The sequence below is a fragment of the Battus philenor genome, unplaced genomic scaffold (assembly GCF_028537555.1).
Source record: "Battus philenor isolate CCGP_79_NKW_IND1 unplaced genomic scaffold, ilBatPhil1.0.hap1 SCAF_2, whole genome shotgun sequence".
NCBI classification, from domain to species: domain Eukaryota; kingdom Metazoa; phylum Arthropoda; class Insecta; order Lepidoptera; family Papilionidae; genus Battus; species Battus philenor.
Window position 1 is genome coordinate 7,787,424 of NW_027181682.1, and position 17,072 is coordinate 7,804,495.

A 17,072-nucleotide genomic window follows, 5' to 3' on the forward strand; every position below is an offset into this window, starting at 1 on the left:
CAATGAAAATTAATCTGACGATACATTGCAGATCATATTTACATACATTAATACGGTAGACATTTTTTCTTAGGAATTGTAATGAAATTTAATCTTTTAAAATTAATAAATTCCTGTACATAATGTTAACAAAGAAAATGTGTCAATTCCAAATTATCTGCAGATTTATTGTACGATAAACTTAAATATTGTATAAAACGTTAGGTGCAAGTAACAATTATAACTCATTCTGGGAATCCGTTACACAATATAATTATTCCATAAATACATACAAACAAGCGGTTGATCTTGTTTAGTATAATCGACCATCATTCGGCTTCTTTAGAAATTATTGCTAAAAGATAAAACCAAACCTACCTTAAATGATTTAGCGTTAATACTACTACTAATAATTTTTATGAAATATTTGTAAGACTTTTTGTACTCTGATTCATTTTTCATGTTTTAGTAAAATATGTGCTATAAAGAAAATGAAATCACAACCGATAATTTTGTTCCTATCGTTTTTAGTTCAGTCTTTTATTTTACGATTCCAATTGACACAGGAAAATGAAGACAGGCCCGCATAAAGGTAATAACAATAACAAAATGTCGTTCTGTGTCCACATATGGTCGGCAAGCAGTACACGAGTGGATGACGCATTGTCACCGGCAAACCTGGATAACCAGTGCACCTCACGTGGTAGAGTGGAAATCGAAAATAGCTCTAACTTTTAGCTAAATGTTCTGTCGTAACCAAAGGTGTGTAAACACCAATCCCTGACACACACTAAGTTGGCTCTCATAGTTATTAAGATAAAAGTGAATATGGACTGTCCTCGCGTAAGTAACTTGCGATAAACTCGATGGCAGCGAGCGGCTCACTCGGGGTTTGCAGCTATGCGTTGCAACACAGGCAAGTATGAGACCAGGGAATTGTCAACTCGCCGTCTATGTGGAGAGCTTATGTCCGAAGCAATTCGGCTACACTATGGGGTTGATGTGGTGAGCACATATCTTAAGACGTGCATCCAAAGATTACAAACCAAGCGCGCCTCGCTTTTCGCGTTCAAGATGCCCGGTGGCTCTAATGAACTTTGACTTTTAAGTCGTCATTATCTGTTATATTTATGTTTTTAAAAAGTTTTAACATTATGTAAATAAAAAACATAGCCCAGATAGTTTAATTATCATAACATTTTTGTATCAAATCAATCATGTTTAAATTATATATATAGTAAATGGTTTAAATATTTTATTTCCATTTAAATGACAAAATATATTAAAGAACACCTCATTTGGAAAAAAGATAAAACTTAATACGTAATAGTATATATACGTAATAGATGATTAAAGTACAGGAAGTTTAGCTACCCAATACGAGGTTCAGTGTTGTAGTACTTTTGAAAAATTAGGTTAAAAAAATAATATATGTATCAAACCTAAAGGTTTACTTCAGGTTTAAGTATAAATATATTGTTTTGAAAAATTGTAAAACTGGGGCATACATTTTATTCAAGAATATTTAAAATAACACTAATAAACTATACAGAAATTCGACCAATGTAAGCTATGAAACATAACAATTGTAACTATAAAGGAGCTATTCTAAACTACAGATAACATTAGAAACAGGTTACAGAGCTTAATTGTAGATGGTATTGTCAAATAGATCTGGTTGAAATCACCAAATTTATAATAAAAAAACTAGCTTATTTTTAATAACATTTCTTAACAGTGTAGTGCTGACTAAAAGTATCATTTCCAGAATTAACTTGGCTAAGAAAAAATGTAATATTTCATGCTTAAGAGATGTTTTACATACTAAAAACGAATATACAATCAATCATAACTTTAACACAAGTTTTGGTATCCAATAAACTTACATTATCAGCAATCATCAAAAACTATTCATACATCTTACATTTAACAACTTCTCTATATATGACGATGTGATGCAATATAATAAAAAATTACAAATCTTTGTAAAAAAATACAAATTGCTATTATTTGTTAATTGTTACTTATGTTGTAATCTTTTGTCCTAATTAATGCCAAAAGTATTTATTATTTCTGCAGGTATCTACAAATCTACCTATTCAAAAATGTACATCAGGTAATAATATATTTAAGTAAAAAAAAATTGTTAATCCTACTTTTACTTTTAAAACTGACGATAAGGCAGCCAGAATGATTACACAATATCAATATAATCTACAACTGCTGCATCATATCAACTATACATTTTCTTTTCACTAAAGACACTATTTACATAGAAGAGATAATAAAAGATAAATAATTATTAACTTGTTAACATAATAATTATCCTTCCAAAAAATTTGTATTATAAATGAAGCATATTTACATCTCTGAATTTTTCTAAAAAAGCATTGCTCTAAAAATCTATGACTCCTAAATGTAATTATAAAACTGTAATAATTACAATAATTTGATGATTACCATAACAATTAATATATTTGACAATGTGGGTACAATGTTTGATGTTGATACAACACAGCAATTATTTCAAGCTTATGAGTATGCTTTAATTTTTATATTTATTTATATACTATTACACAACCTCATAAAATGTGTGCTAAATTAATATTTTTAAAATTCCTATAAGTAATCGATTAAAAGGCATCTTTTAGTGCTGAGCTGCAATGATTTAATTTTTTTTATGTTTTCCATTTAGTTTTATAATGTATATGTTAAAATAATAGTTGCATTGTTTTGTCACATTAGGATCAAATGAGGCGTTAAAAAGTTCTTTTGTGTCGCTTACTCCAATGGATAGATTGAACTGTTTGTGCGATTCAAAACTTTGGACAAATCTCAACAAAGGAGAAAACAAAAAGTTTAGACATTATCAGTATTATACCGCCAACCACCGCCACAGCTGCGGCGGCGAATATGCGTCACGAACGAGTTTTCGGTGCGACACATGTGCGAACACATGCGTACCGTCATTGTGTTGTCTTCAGAGACGCCATCTTACGTCCGCGGGCACGTGCTTCTTGTCTTGATTTAGTGTACTCAAACCACAATACATTCGGAATTAAAGTTGTGTCTCTGATCATTAATATTTCACATAATTTCCTGTAAATAAAAAATTACATTTTATTTTAATGTTTTTGATCTGTTTTTCTAGGAAAGTTTTGATTACTGAATAAAAGGCTGTTCACATATTGCATTTTAGGGGGAAATAGCCAATGATATACGAGGGTGAATCAAAAAGTTCTTAGAAGTGCATATATATGAAACCTTTTTGGATCAAGTTCGATATTCAAATTAAAGAGTGTCTATCACACTATATTTATGCAGACTGTCACTTGTTTTTGTCAGTTCGTTCGCATGTAATAATTTTTTTTGTGCAACGAGTTGCTAAAAAGTCAACATTATGGATAAAAGTGAGTTACGTGCGGTGATAAAATATCTCAGTTTGAAAAAAATGTCTACGAAGGAAATTTTTTTGGACATTCAGCAGACATTAGGGGGTGATGCTGTACCCTATTCTACGGTTGCGTACTGGGTGGCTGAATTTAAAAGAGGTAGATCAAGCTGTAAAGATGACCCGCGTTCTGGGCGGCCTTCAACCTCCGTTACAGAAGAAAATGTCAAAAAGGTTGAGAATCTGGTTTTGGAAGACAGAAGAATAACTATAAAACATATAGCTGAGATCCTAAAGATATCTTTTGGTAGCGTTCAATCCATTTTAATTGATTCACTGGGGTTCAAAAAAGTGTCTGCAAGATGGGTGCCACGAATGTTAACCGACGAAAACAAAAAGCGACGTTTGGAAATTTCCAAGCGTAATCTCGAAATATTCCAGCGTGATTCGGATAATTTTTGCCGTCTTCTTGTCACCATGGATGAAACGTGGGTCCACCATTTTGATCCTGAAACTAAAAGACAAAGCATGTCTTGGAAACGACCATCCTCTCCATCCATTAAGAAATTTCGAGTTGCTCCTACCGCTGGCAAAGTTATGGCCTCTGTGTTCTGGGATAGTGAAGGAATCCTTTTTATTGATTACATGCCAAAAGGCCAGACGATTACTGGACCCTATTATGCAAATTTAATCCCGAAAGTGCGTGAAGCGATTAAAGAAAAACGTCGTGGAAAACTGTCGTTAGGCGTGTTGTTCCTTCAAGATAACGCTCCTGCTCATCGATCGGAAGTTGCGCTCAACGCAATCCGCTGTGTTGGCTTCAATCTCCTTGACCACCCACCATATTCTCCGGACTTAGCACCAATTTTCACTTATTTCCAAAATTAAAAGAGGAAATTCGTGGAACAAAATTTCACGATAATGACGCGGTTATAGCTGCCGTAGAGGACTTTTTCGAGAGTCAAGAAAATAATTTTTTTTCACAAGGAATAAGGAAGTTAGAAACGCGTTATTATAAATGCATTGCATTGGAGGGAGATTATGTAGGAAAATACAATATTATTATTTAAATCTTTGCATTTTTTAATATTGATTCCAAGAATTTTTTGATTCACCCTCGTAGTACCTTCTGATGCCTTCAAATTGCTTATAACTAAAATATCAAATATGTTTAAAAATATGCCTACAATAAAGCTTATCCTTTATTTTAAAAATGTGAAATAAGAGGGTAATGAAAATACAAGAATACTCTTCATGCGCAACCACATATGTAATGTTAATATGTATAATTCTATTCTATTAGTCACTACAGTAATTTTAATTAAAATTACTTTATTATATATGATAAATGTGATATTAAAATTTGTAATTTAGTAATACTATGAATACTCACAATGATACCATCTGTGGGAATAATGGTGTAAGAATTCTGTGGACAATTATAAACCAAATTGTTGCAAACAGGAACCCCACTATACCTCCCACTACAACTTGTGATGTAGTGTGATAGTGCAAATAGACTCTACCAACACTCACTAAGATTGCTAATATAAAACAACTGCCAACAATGATCACTCTCCATAACGCAGATATTATGCTGTTGTTGTTAATATGATGTAATCTGTAAAATAGTACAATTATAATTATTGTTATTTAATATAAAATATATTTTTATTACATAATATAACAATAACAATTTTTTAAATTAATTAAAATATGCAGAAATAAGAACATAATTAACAACATGCTTTAAGTAATGTGATGACGTATTGAAAAATTAATATGATAACATAAAAATATTGACATCTGTTTACCACTTAAATTATATAGTGTTACAGGTGTAAAAACTTTAAAGCTTTTACACTTATTTCAAATCACCCTGTTAAAATCCTGATTATTCTGTTTTATGATACATTAATTTATTTTATCTCATTAAGTTGACAAACCAATAACTTCTAGCATTACAAAATCTGCAATGACTATAGTAAGAAATAATTCATTTTAATAAGCAGTTATCCAAACTTTATAAATACTTTTTCTTATTTTCTTATTGTTACATTAAGATGTACCATTCATTAATTGATAGCAAATGAGCTATAGATCCAACCCTTTAAATCTTATAGCCCCCATTACAAATCAGTAGGTGGGACATGTCAGGAAAACAGCCTATGACTAGAAGAATATGTGGAGGAAGTTTATAAATGGTAAATAAACCAATAGTATTTGTGAACTACATTAAGTATATGGGAGGAGAAGATATCACTGATTCTTAATTTGCTTCTGACTGTTTTGGAGGAAGTCAGTGAAATGGTGGTGAAACTGTTTTTTGGGGCCCTTGGACTATGCTCTGTAAATTTGTATATACTATATCAAAAACACAATAATAAATGTGCAATAACCTGTTTGAAGTATAATCATCAATCAATTGTGAAAATAGCATATTTTGCACAAAATATGTGCAAAAAATCAAGAACAAATGAAAAGATTGTGCAGTGAGCTTTCAAACTTTAGTAAGAAGTGGAAGGCATTACACTATTTTTGTGATTCATGTACTCAAGTCAGATTAACATCTTGGTGATTGTTTCGAAAGATACTACACTTTAAGGGTTTATTAAGTATTATTTTGTGTACATGTATATGGCTACAATTATTAAACATGTGTGTGAACAACGTATTTTTGAATTCATAAGCTGGGATGTATTCTTTAAAAATATGTATAAATAAATATTTTGTGGAGTTTCTATTTTTACAAATTATACCCAATAAATATTACAGCTTAAGTATGCTAATGATGTATTTGAAAAGTTTTCTCTTGATTGAATAAAAAAATAAATTGATAGTAATTTATGTTCAAATTACATTTGTGTGAAAAGGAGTAAAGCTTGTACACCATAAGCAATCATAGAGAGACAAAACAAGACAAAGAGGAACATTGTCTTAACCTATAATAGATTATGTACATTTCTTACTGAAAACAGTAACAGAAATTTAAATCAACATTACTAAAGTATATCTAATTAATAAGTTATATATTTTTAACACTAATTGAGCATTATAATTATAATACAGAATTTAATCTATTTACCTTATCACAAAGAAATATAACACATATATGCTAAAGAACCATATGTATTGAGCATGTGATGATGGCATTCCATATTCATTATAAAGGTGACCTCTTGCAAGGGGTCTTGCTTCACATATTAAATGCTTCAAAATAATATTCAATAATTCATTGAACAGAGTGCCAAAAAAGAAAGCTATCTGAAACAAAACATTCATGTGATGGAATTAAATATTTAAATTTAAATATTATCACAATACTTAAGTCACATACCGTATGTAGATCGCGCCTAAACAAAATAAGTGTTACAAATCCGGCACCAATTCCGAAGGGAGCTAGACTAATCATTGCAAAAATTTTTCCAATCATATCACCTGAAATATTCAGTGTTTTCTTTAAGTTTATCTATTTCAGTAAACAAGTAAATAAGCTAAAGATACGAAATTATTATTATTATTCTTTAACACAATGTTAGTGATAAAACATAATATTTTGGTTTTAAAAACACGAGTACACCACTAATACCTTTCGGATATTCGACTAAAGTCAGAGCTAAAGGCTGCCATTCTATTTCGCCGTTATTGTGATAAAATGTATTAACGGGTAAAACAACGTCCTCCATCGTATACGAGTTATAGATCTAAAATCTAGTTTTAAAATAGTAAAATATAAAGCCATATATAATTTTATCTGCAAATAACGGCATAACACATCATTAATCAAGCGATTGACATAACGACACGGCATTATGACAACACAGATTATATTATGAGAGACGCAGACGCAGACTGCAGCAATATGAATACGTCATTTGCTGTCCTATAGATGAGTTCTGTGAAAAGTAAATAAAAAATATGTATTTGTAGACATTATTGAATTAAAAATTTTCTGTGTATTAACGAACTACTTTTAAATTACAATCACTGCTGGAATATTTACAAAAAATAATATTGCTCAATTTGTCGTAATTAATGCAGCATGGCTGATGCTTATGGTGAAAATATTTTTTTACATGGTTTTAGCGAAATTTCTTTGATTTGGAGGTGTCCCGTCGGTGCGCTTTGTTCCACTCAAGTTCAAAGAGGCAGAACATTTGACCTAGAGAATTTTAACAACATTTTTCTAATGAAGTGTTCATGTTTAAAAAAAAATAATTGTACGCGTGTAAAGTAGCGTAATTGTTGAAAGTTGTTGTCTTTGTTTTATTTAATTTGTTTTATAGGGTAGACGTATTTTGTAAACAGTAGATTGTTGCTTGAGCCGCTGAAGCATTTGGATCTCTCCTGACATTATTACGCTTGTCGGGCCGCCAACAAAGGAGTATTTGCTACATTCTCGTTAGAGCTAGTCTTCGTTTTCAAGTTACGCATCTCGCGCTGACAATATCAGACCACTGTAGGAACATATACATCTTTTAATGTCAAATAATTGCGACGTGTGAGAGGCGAATGGCCTGTGCCACCTGTCGATCCTACATGCCCGTCGCGTCTAGTAGGTAATTGATATCCGCGTATTAATTAAAGATAATTTAAACTGTTACCAAAAACTTATATTCCATCTCCCATAGCCGTGTAGACATAGTGAACACACTAAATTCTCATACTCTACACTACTTTCCTTTTCTTGATATATGACGTCAAAATAAATACCGCCACACCCTGTTACTCCAGTATAAGATTCTTAAAAACCATATTGTGTAGCATTTTATAATATGTTAGTATTTTGGGGCTATTTCTCTGACATCGTGCAATTACTTATGTTGGTAGAAAAATGTTTGAGGTTCATAATAAGACAGCTTTTTTGGCGGGTATAAAATCGCGATTGTCAAGGCGATCCGCTTGATGAGCAAAGCACACCGATGGGTCTCGTAATGAACCGATTTCACTAAAAACATGTCTTGGGCTTACTGGCTATAAGTTTTGTGGTAGGTTTCTTCTTCCGTGCAGGTATACATTAAAGTAATAAAAAAGAAATTAAGGAATTGTAAGTTTAATGCGTCGTATGAAATTTGCACCTACATCACCTATAAAGTTCTTTTACAATTTATACTATACAATAAAGCAAATCTTCCACAGATCTTACTACCTCATTACATTTTCAACATAATTTAATTTTTCTTACTACCAACACCACCATAATTTTGACAATACTAGTTAAAGCACTGGTTCCCTTTTCTTTCTTTTGTGATTCATCCGTTAAAACAACAGAGGGTATTTAAGATTAATATATATCCTTTAATTATTACAAATAATAAAAATGGCAGAGTCAGACGTTGTGGAATTGGACTTGACAATCGATGATTTGGTTCCGAAGAGTCCGGAAAGGTAATTTTTATTATTGTTGTTTTTTTCACACGGTTTACCCGTACCATAATCGTAAACAATATTATTAAGATATCGCCTTTAGTTCCGTTTTAAGTATTTGGATTGCAATACGTTTTATGAATTAATTATTTACATTTAAATTGATTGATACCTTGACATTTGACCTAATTGTAGCACAACAACCTAGTACATAATACAGTACACAAAATACTTTTTGATTTTATTATACATATATATACCATATTATATATGTTGTATTTAATTAAGCAAATTAATGAAAATAAAAAAATAATTATATATTTAAAATCATTTGATTTTTCTTCATATTTTTGGGAAAAAAACAAAAACTTTTGTTTTATTATTACTATGAGAGCATTTTAAACCATTAAACCATTACACATCTATTGGATCTGAAAATCTGATTTTTTGTTTCATCACTCCATAGAATATTTTCTCATTGATCTGTAGTCCAATTTTTATGTGTCTGCCCATTCTAGTCTATTTTTCTTGTGTCAAATTGTTAATTTGGGATTCTTAGCAGCAATACATCCTTTTAGACCCACAGCCAGAAGTCATCATTTAACAGTGGTTACTGAGATGGGTGTTTCTTGCATGCTATTCACTGTTGCAGTAATTTGTGGCATTGTTAAGCATCAATTCCATTTACACAGATCTCTGATACTTTATCCTCTTTAGTAATTGTGGTCTTAGGCCTGCCTGTCCTTTTTCTGTCTGTGTTTGTCCTCATTTCTTGTTTTCTTGCCAGAGTGTAGTGAACACCACTGCAAGAAATTCAAAGCCGTGCTGCAATTTGACGTTCACTGTATCTTTCCTCTCGAAACATACAAGTTGCACTTCACTGTTTAAATATGATTTGCTTGCGTTTTGCCATTTTCAGAAGAAAAAATGTGAGAAAAGCTGGGGTCATCAATTTCCAAACACAGATAATGTTAATGTCACAACTTGCGCATGTCAATACTCAAGTTTGACTAAACAGGACCCAAAAAAATTTAAAATAATAGAATCAACAGCAACACTCCAAACCACAAAAGAATACAAAGTCCTAAATCATAAAACACCTATTTCATCAAAATCTAAGAATTTGGTAAAACATGTTAGAGCCGACAATCCCTTTGTTAATATGTAAACAATAGTAAAAAGCTGCAAAGATAACATTCATTACAAATTATTACCGCCTATAGCAGATGTTGTTTCATTTTGGCCAATATCAGATGTCCTTCCAAACTTTTGGAGGGTAGTGTATATATACTAACAAGTATTAATACAAATCATATGTATGTATAAGTAAACATATAGTCACAGTTTATGCTTTTGAATGTGTAGTTCCTAATATATCTGTTGAGGATAGTAATTATATTTTCTAGACTGCAACTATTAATTTTTTGATGACTTTCACATTTTTATTTGGAATGCCAAATGCTTCTATGCATTGGCTGGTCTTTATGACTACCGTCCAGCTTGAAGGTGAATTATGCAAATAAGTTAATATAATTTAGATATTTTTTCATTATTATTTAAGAAAACTTCATCATAATAAAAAAATAAAATTCATCATAATTTAATAATGGAAGAAATCAAAATTTCAGACTGGCTGAAGAAAAGAAAGAAAGTGGCAACCATTTGTATAAATTTAAAAATTATAAGGGAGCATTAGCAATGTATGAAGAAGCAATAAAGTTATGTCCAGACAATGCATCATATTACGGTAACAGATCTGCTTGCTACATGATGCTAGGCTGGTACAAAAAAGCTTTAGAAGATGCTCAAAAAGCTGTTGCATTAGATCCTAATTTCACAAAAGGTTACATACGCGTCACAAAATGCTGCATTGCTCTGGGTAAGTGAGTTTCATTTTAGTTATAATATCTTATGTATTACTGGTTCTTGACATTTTGCTGAAAAAGTAGATAGAAGTTTTAACTGAGAGTTAATTGCATTTTAGCACAAAAAAAATTGTTAATGGTAATAGAAATAGTGGATACATGAACACAAAACCAGCAATGGTTTAGCAAACCTTTTAGATTGATTTATCATTGATTTTTAAAATAGTTTCCCTCTGGTTCAAAATACTAAGTGAGTTTTAAATTTACTGTAAAAAAACAATTAAAAATAAATAGGGAGAATATTTATTGTCTGCAGGTGATTTATCTGGTGGGGACCAAGCAGCTCAAAAAGCTAGTGAACTTGGTGGTGCGGACTGTGTGACAAGTGAACGACGTGCTCTAGAAACTCTCCGGCGTTTACATGAAGATGCGCAGCGAGCTATGGATGCCAGTGATTTTCGTCGTGTCGTATTCTGCATGGATCGTTGTCTTGATTATAGTCCCTCATGTGTTAAGTATGTAGTTATTTTAACTTGGCTATATCTATAACTCCCATGCCTGACATCTGTCAGCTTGTTAGCGTAGCTATCTAGCTATTCTAACAGCATTGAACTATGATTTCCAAGTTGGGGAACCCTGTATTTTTAAGGTTTCTATATTGGGGCATTTACATCTTTTCTTATACAAGCAAATGTTCTCATAACTGTCTTTATAAAAATCTTTTGTTGTTTAGACAAGTGGTCCAGTTTTTTTGAAATGCAATTGTTAATGCTGGGTAATGAAATATATAGACCCCTGATCAAGTGTGAAGTGCAGTATCGAGGTGGACGCGGTTTTGGCCTAGCTCTTCACGGGGCAGGGAGTTCTCCGTTAAGTTTAAGCTCAAAGAGGACCCCTCGTGCTTCTGTGAACTGGGCGTGGATCAGACCGTGGTTCACCTGGTAGGAGGAGTCCAGGTCGACTCTGAATGCCGGTTAGGCAGTAAGGTTAGCGAGGACTCTATGGTCTCGCTAATCAAAGATAAGGAAGCAAGACCAACGTTCCTAAATGTGCCGAACGATTGCGGAAAACGTGATAAAAAGAAACAAGAGTTAAGCTAAAATTAAAAAAATTGTAAAAAAAAGCGTATAAATAGGCAATTAAATGAATAAGTAAATAAAATAATACAAATAAAAATGTATACTTAGAATAGATCATAAATGTGATATAAAAGAAATTGTAATAGTTAAGGTATGAAGAGAAGAAAAAATTGTATCAGATAAAAGGAAAATGAATATGAAAGAAAGAAGATTTGCATATCTGTCTTTTATACACATAGACATATTAACAATAAACAAAATCACAAATCAATTGAACTAGGAATAACAATAATTTCTGGTCTTAACTGCCACAGTGAATTTCGAATAAATGTCAATTGATATAAATATTTAACAATGAGGAAAGTCCTCCTTTATCTTTAAACATCTTTGTTTATCCATCTGATATTATCCTAAGTTAATAAAAAATCAAGATCCTTGAATATATTGTGTTTCATAGTAACAATGTAGAACCGTAGTAGACACACTAAAAGAAAAAATTCTGAAACTAGATTTCATATAATCTCGCTTTTAGGATTTATGATTAGTTTAATTAGCTGTTTCCATTAGGCTTATGTTATTTTGTCTAAAGATATAAAAAGCGCTTTTGATAACTTTCTGTTGTTACCCTATGTATCATAATTTTTAAAAACCATTAAATCATATTGATTGTTTTAATATATGTTATATACTATTAAACTATTGTTCATAAATTGTTTTGCTAGGTGTTTAAAAACAATAATATTGTTTTTTTTTTACATTTTACAGAGCAAAACTAATAAAAGCTGAATGCTTGGCTATGCTTGGACGCTGTCAAGAAGCACAGGAAATTGCTAATGATTGTTTGAGATCAGACAGCTTTGATACAGAAGCTATGTTTGTTCGTGGATTGTGTCTGTATTTTGAGGTCTGTTTGTTTTGGTACCTGATCACTATAACATATTTTTACATTTTTACATTAATTTATGTCTGTTGTAGGACAAAGATGAGCAGGCTTTTAAGCATTTCCAGCAAGTGCTGCGATTGGCACCTGATCACAAAAAAGCAATGGAAACTTATAAAAAGGCAAAACTTTTAAAACAAAAAAAAGAAGAAGGTAATTCATCATCATCATTATTTCAGCTGTAGGACATCCATTGCTGGACATGAACCTCCCTTATAAATTTTCTTTGATCTCATACATAAATTTAGGTTAAATATTTAGACCCAGCGTCTTTCGACTACCGAAACAAATTCGTGTACAATACCCGGCGATAAATATTGCACATCGACCTTTCGAAAGAGACAATCGGCTAATTTAAGCTTCGGTAAAGCATTATCTCTGTCCCGTACTACCTATGTGCCGTTTTGACAGTCGCGTTCGCTGGGCTTACCGGTACGGTAATTATTTACTAAGAAATAAGTGTGTTTTTATGCTACCAACATTTTTAAGAGTCTTTAGTCTAGTATGTTTTAGTTTTGTATTGTTGTTTATTATGTTGACTACAATTAAACATTTTAAGAATACATTACTTAAAAAAATACTATTTAATACTACTACAGTTCTCTTAAATGGTGAAGTATGGGTCTAAAGGTTAGTTAACTTTTTACATCTGCCCACTACACTTTCCTAGATATTTGTTTGTACATATCCCCTACTTTGGGTATTTATTAAAAAAAAATATTTTGATTAAGGTAATGAGGCATTTAAAATGGGTAGATGGCAACAAGCTCTAAACCTTTACAATGAAGCTCTAGCTATTGATAAAAACAATAGAACTGTCAATGCCAAGTTATATTACAACAAAGCTACCGTTTGTGCCAAATTGAATCAAATAAAGGAAGCAGCGGAGGCCTGCACTGCTGCTTTAGACTTGGACGAAAACTACGTGAAAGCTTTACTTCGTCGTGCCAAATGTTATACTGAGATTGGGGAGTTTGAGGAGGCAGTGAAAGACTATGAAAGATTGTGCAAAATTGACAAAAATAAGGAACATAAACAACTATTGCATGAGGCCAAATTGGCTCTGAAGAAATCAAAACGTAAAGATTACTACAAAATTCTTGGAATAGAGAAAACTGCTTCTGAAGATGACATCAAAAAAGCATACAGGCATGTATACATCAATGTTCTTTACCTAATGTTCAAACAGTCATGTTCAGAATAGTTGCTACTGTTTTAAAGTTAATTCGAAGTTAATGTTATAATGTAAATTAAATATATATCATCTTACATTGGATAACAATGAATTTTTAAATAGTTAAAAAAAATCGTAAACATTCGCAATGTTGCTACTAGGCAGTTTTCTTCCTTTTAAGGAAACAGTTTCTTCCAATTTATATGTTGCGGAGATTGTTCCTTCATAAATATACACGGTAGGATTTTTTACAAGTTTTAACTTTATGAACTAGTCAAATATATTACATGATAATTCAAAGTTAAATATTAGTCAAAGAGCCATGGAAAGGACTTCTTCTTTTGAGCAGACTAACTTCCTGAGGCATAGGCTTTCCAAATAGACATGATGACCGGTCTTGCGCTGCCCGCATCCAACTAATTCCCGCGACCTTAACTATGTCGTCGGTCTACTTAGTGGCGCACTATGCCGCGTTTACTAGCTCCTTGTCTTCACTCGACAACTTTCCGGCGCCAACAGCCGTCGGTTCCACCAGGGATATTATTCTTCGAGTTAGGATAGGATTCTTCGAATTACGTCGATAATCATGGCTCTTCTGAGGAATGAATGACGGTTCTCAGGAAACGTGCTCTAGTGCACCACCCCGACCGGCACGCTGGCGCGTCGGACAGCGAACGCCGAGAGCAGGAGCGCCGTTTTAAAGAGGTGGGCGAGGCTTATGGAGTGCTGAGCGACCCTAAGAAGCGCGCTCGCTACGATCACGGGCAGGACTTGGACGACGGATGCTCCGGCGCAGGTGAGTTACAACTGCACACACAAACCCAATGACTTGACATAAAAGTGAATACGAGTAATTAAATGATATCATGAGAAACTAAGTATGCTACGGAGACGACCGGTGAACATAACGTCACTCATTTCATTCCCATATATGCTCAGCAATTTCTAATGGCTCTTGCTGATATTTAAGAATTTTTATTTTTTAAAAGCATCTGTTTCCTTTGGGAACCTAGTGATACAATGTAGAAGTTAGACCTTTATAGAGGTATTTGCGATTGTTGCCAGTAAACAATAGTCAAACTTCAAAGAGGGGTAACAATTTCGATATTGTCATGTGTTCTGGCATAGATATGTCCTGGCATACATCTGAGCCGTGTGTTAAAACATGTATAGTGTTAACTAACATGTATTAGTCGTCCTCCGTCCATTTCGGACCTTTTGTGGACTTATGTATATTTTATATCATAACATTCATTTCTGGTAAACTTTAACATGCAAAAACAAATATTCTGCCTAACTGACTTATAGTTTCAAAATATCCATTTTTAATGGACATCGCTCAAGTGCTTTTGTGGATGGAATTTCTTAAAATTATTAACTGACCATTACTTAGCGACAGGAATATTCTCATCTAAATCTTAAGTTCAAGAGATACAGTGAAGTCAGTACATAGGAGGAAAGCTTTTATATTTACATGGATATATTTATTTAAATATCTCTACATAAATTGATTTGTTATATTTAATTAGTTGTTATAAATGAGTAGCGTAAATAATATGGTTACGTAGAAACCCCCGTCAATATTTTATTTCATTGGGTTTCGGAATATTTGGCTTTTAAATTTTGTTTGCTTTAAAAAAATCACAATATGAAATTATTACTTTGCTAAAAATATGCATGTGTACAACCAAAAGTCATAGCCAAATGTAATAGTTATAGGTGGAATTTTTTTGTAGTATAATATGTAAACAACTGGCTGAAAGACTCCTTTGTACAGAGTAAAAAATAGTTTATCTTTGTGGAAAAATTTACAGAAAGTAGTGCTAGCCAAGCAAAAAAGATTGATGAGCTGTTAAAAATATAACATTTTGCATATGTTTATTTACTATGTTATAATGTGCTACAACAATTAAACATAAACATTATCTTGTTAGACAACTACCTAAAACATAAAACAAATAATATTTAAACTCCTTAGTGTGATTTTTTAGTTATTTTTAATTTTTAGTTTTTAATTAACAATGAAACGTCTGTTTAACCTCGCAATTGATATTGATATGTCACAACTGTCAGATGAACTAGTGTTGCCCATGATATCGCGGCAAATTCAATTTAAGAAAAGCTATATTATCTACAGTGATTTACATGTATTACCTTAAATTATGATTGTAGATTTATATTACAATTCTATTACTTATCATACAAGTTCGAATAAAAAATATGTTGTTGAATCCACTGTATGTTTGTCACGAAGTTGTTGGGTACATAAGATACATCATATGATACACCGTACGCAACAAATATTTGATATACGTTACAAACATATATAACATTATTATTATTTAGTGACTATAAATTTGCGATAAATATAGATAATGTACTGTTTTATTTCCAGATATCGATCCAAATGTCGTCTTTCAAACATTCTTCAACCGTGGCCAACACTTCGATTTCCATTCAGGAGGGTTCCCCGGTTCTTCATTTAGCTTCCAGTTTAGTTAATGTTTTTCATCGTGTTGTCTGCAAAGTAGTCTATCCACACAAATGTAACTCAGCGTTTAAAGTTATCATTCCTAAATTTACTAATTATTACATGTGTTTCTGGATAAATTTTGAAATAAATTAACTGTTCCAACTTATACTACTTCATATTGCTGATTGCTACTTTCACAATTATTAATCAACCGCATTTGACCAGCAACCTAAACTTTGTTTATTAAAACATCGTCTAGACAAAAAAAAAACATTTACATAGTAATTTTAATAACATTGACTGATTTGATTAAGTGATATTAATTTGCCACTCGTTATGAGTTGTATACTAACCATTTAATTTTAGATCGCAGAATGTTAATGGAGCACCTAATCTATGTCACATCACCAATATTTAGAAAATAAGTACAAATAACGTTGCGACAAAATAGATTGTGTTAACGTTTTACCTTTAACAATTAAATCTTTACACGAAAACCATGAAATTATTTAGCCTTAAAGTCACCCCCTTAATATTTGCCAGTTCCGTAAAAGTGAGCTGTTTAGTACTTACGAGTGACTTCGAGTCGTACACGCTCAGAATAATCATATTACGTATGTTAGATACAAATATATCTTCATTACCATCAGTTATTCATCCAATGACTATTTACATGACAATCTTATATCGGACTTTTGATTAGTGCTATTACTGTGTTTATGCTTTACATATTGTTTAATTTTAATATTACTAACTTTAAATAGACTGTATTGGTATGAACAGGTAGCAAAACCCCCTGTTCAC

At 32.0% G+C, this 17,072-nt stretch overlaps 2 protein-coding genes across 3 annotated transcripts; one reads left to right on the forward strand and one right to left on the reverse strand.

Annotated features, from left to right (window-relative positions):
• Positions 1-1,477: 1,477 nt before the first annotated feature.
• Positions 1,478-7,161, reverse strand: LOC137922141 (dolichyldiphosphatase 1-like). Of its 2 annotated transcripts, XM_068765034.1 has the most exons (5): positions 6,960-7,161; positions 6,708-6,808; positions 6,456-6,634; positions 4,764-4,991; positions 1,478-3,078 (listed from the first exon to the last, which is right to left on the reverse strand). In XM_068765034.1, exons 1-5 carry the CDS (start codon positions 7,054-7,056, stop codon positions 2,946-2,948), a joined length of 738 nt encoding a protein of 245 aa, XP_068621135.1. In that variant the 5' UTR covers positions 7,057-7,161; the 3' UTR covers positions 1,478-2,945. The 2 variants fall into 2 exon arrangements, with proteins under 2 accessions (XP_068621135.1, XP_068621136.1); XM_068765035.1 differs by lacking the exon at positions 6,708-6,808 and having other exon boundaries at positions 6,456-6,630.
• Positions 7,162-8,578: 1,417 nt separating this feature from the next.
• Positions 8,579-16,434, forward strand: Tpr2 (Tetratricopeptide repeat protein 2). The gene is made up of 8 exons (XM_068764784.1): positions 8,579-8,758; positions 10,366-10,616; positions 10,919-11,117; positions 12,447-12,585; positions 12,657-12,774; positions 13,353-13,770; positions 14,416-14,591; positions 16,191-16,434. The coding sequence occupies exons 1-8, from the start codon at positions 8,691-8,693 to the stop codon at positions 16,295-16,297; spliced, it is 1,476 nt and encodes a 491-aa protein (XP_068620885.1). The 5' UTR covers positions 8,579-8,690; the 3' UTR covers positions 16,298-16,434.
• The last annotated feature ends 638 nt before the right edge of the window (positions 16,435-17,072 follow it).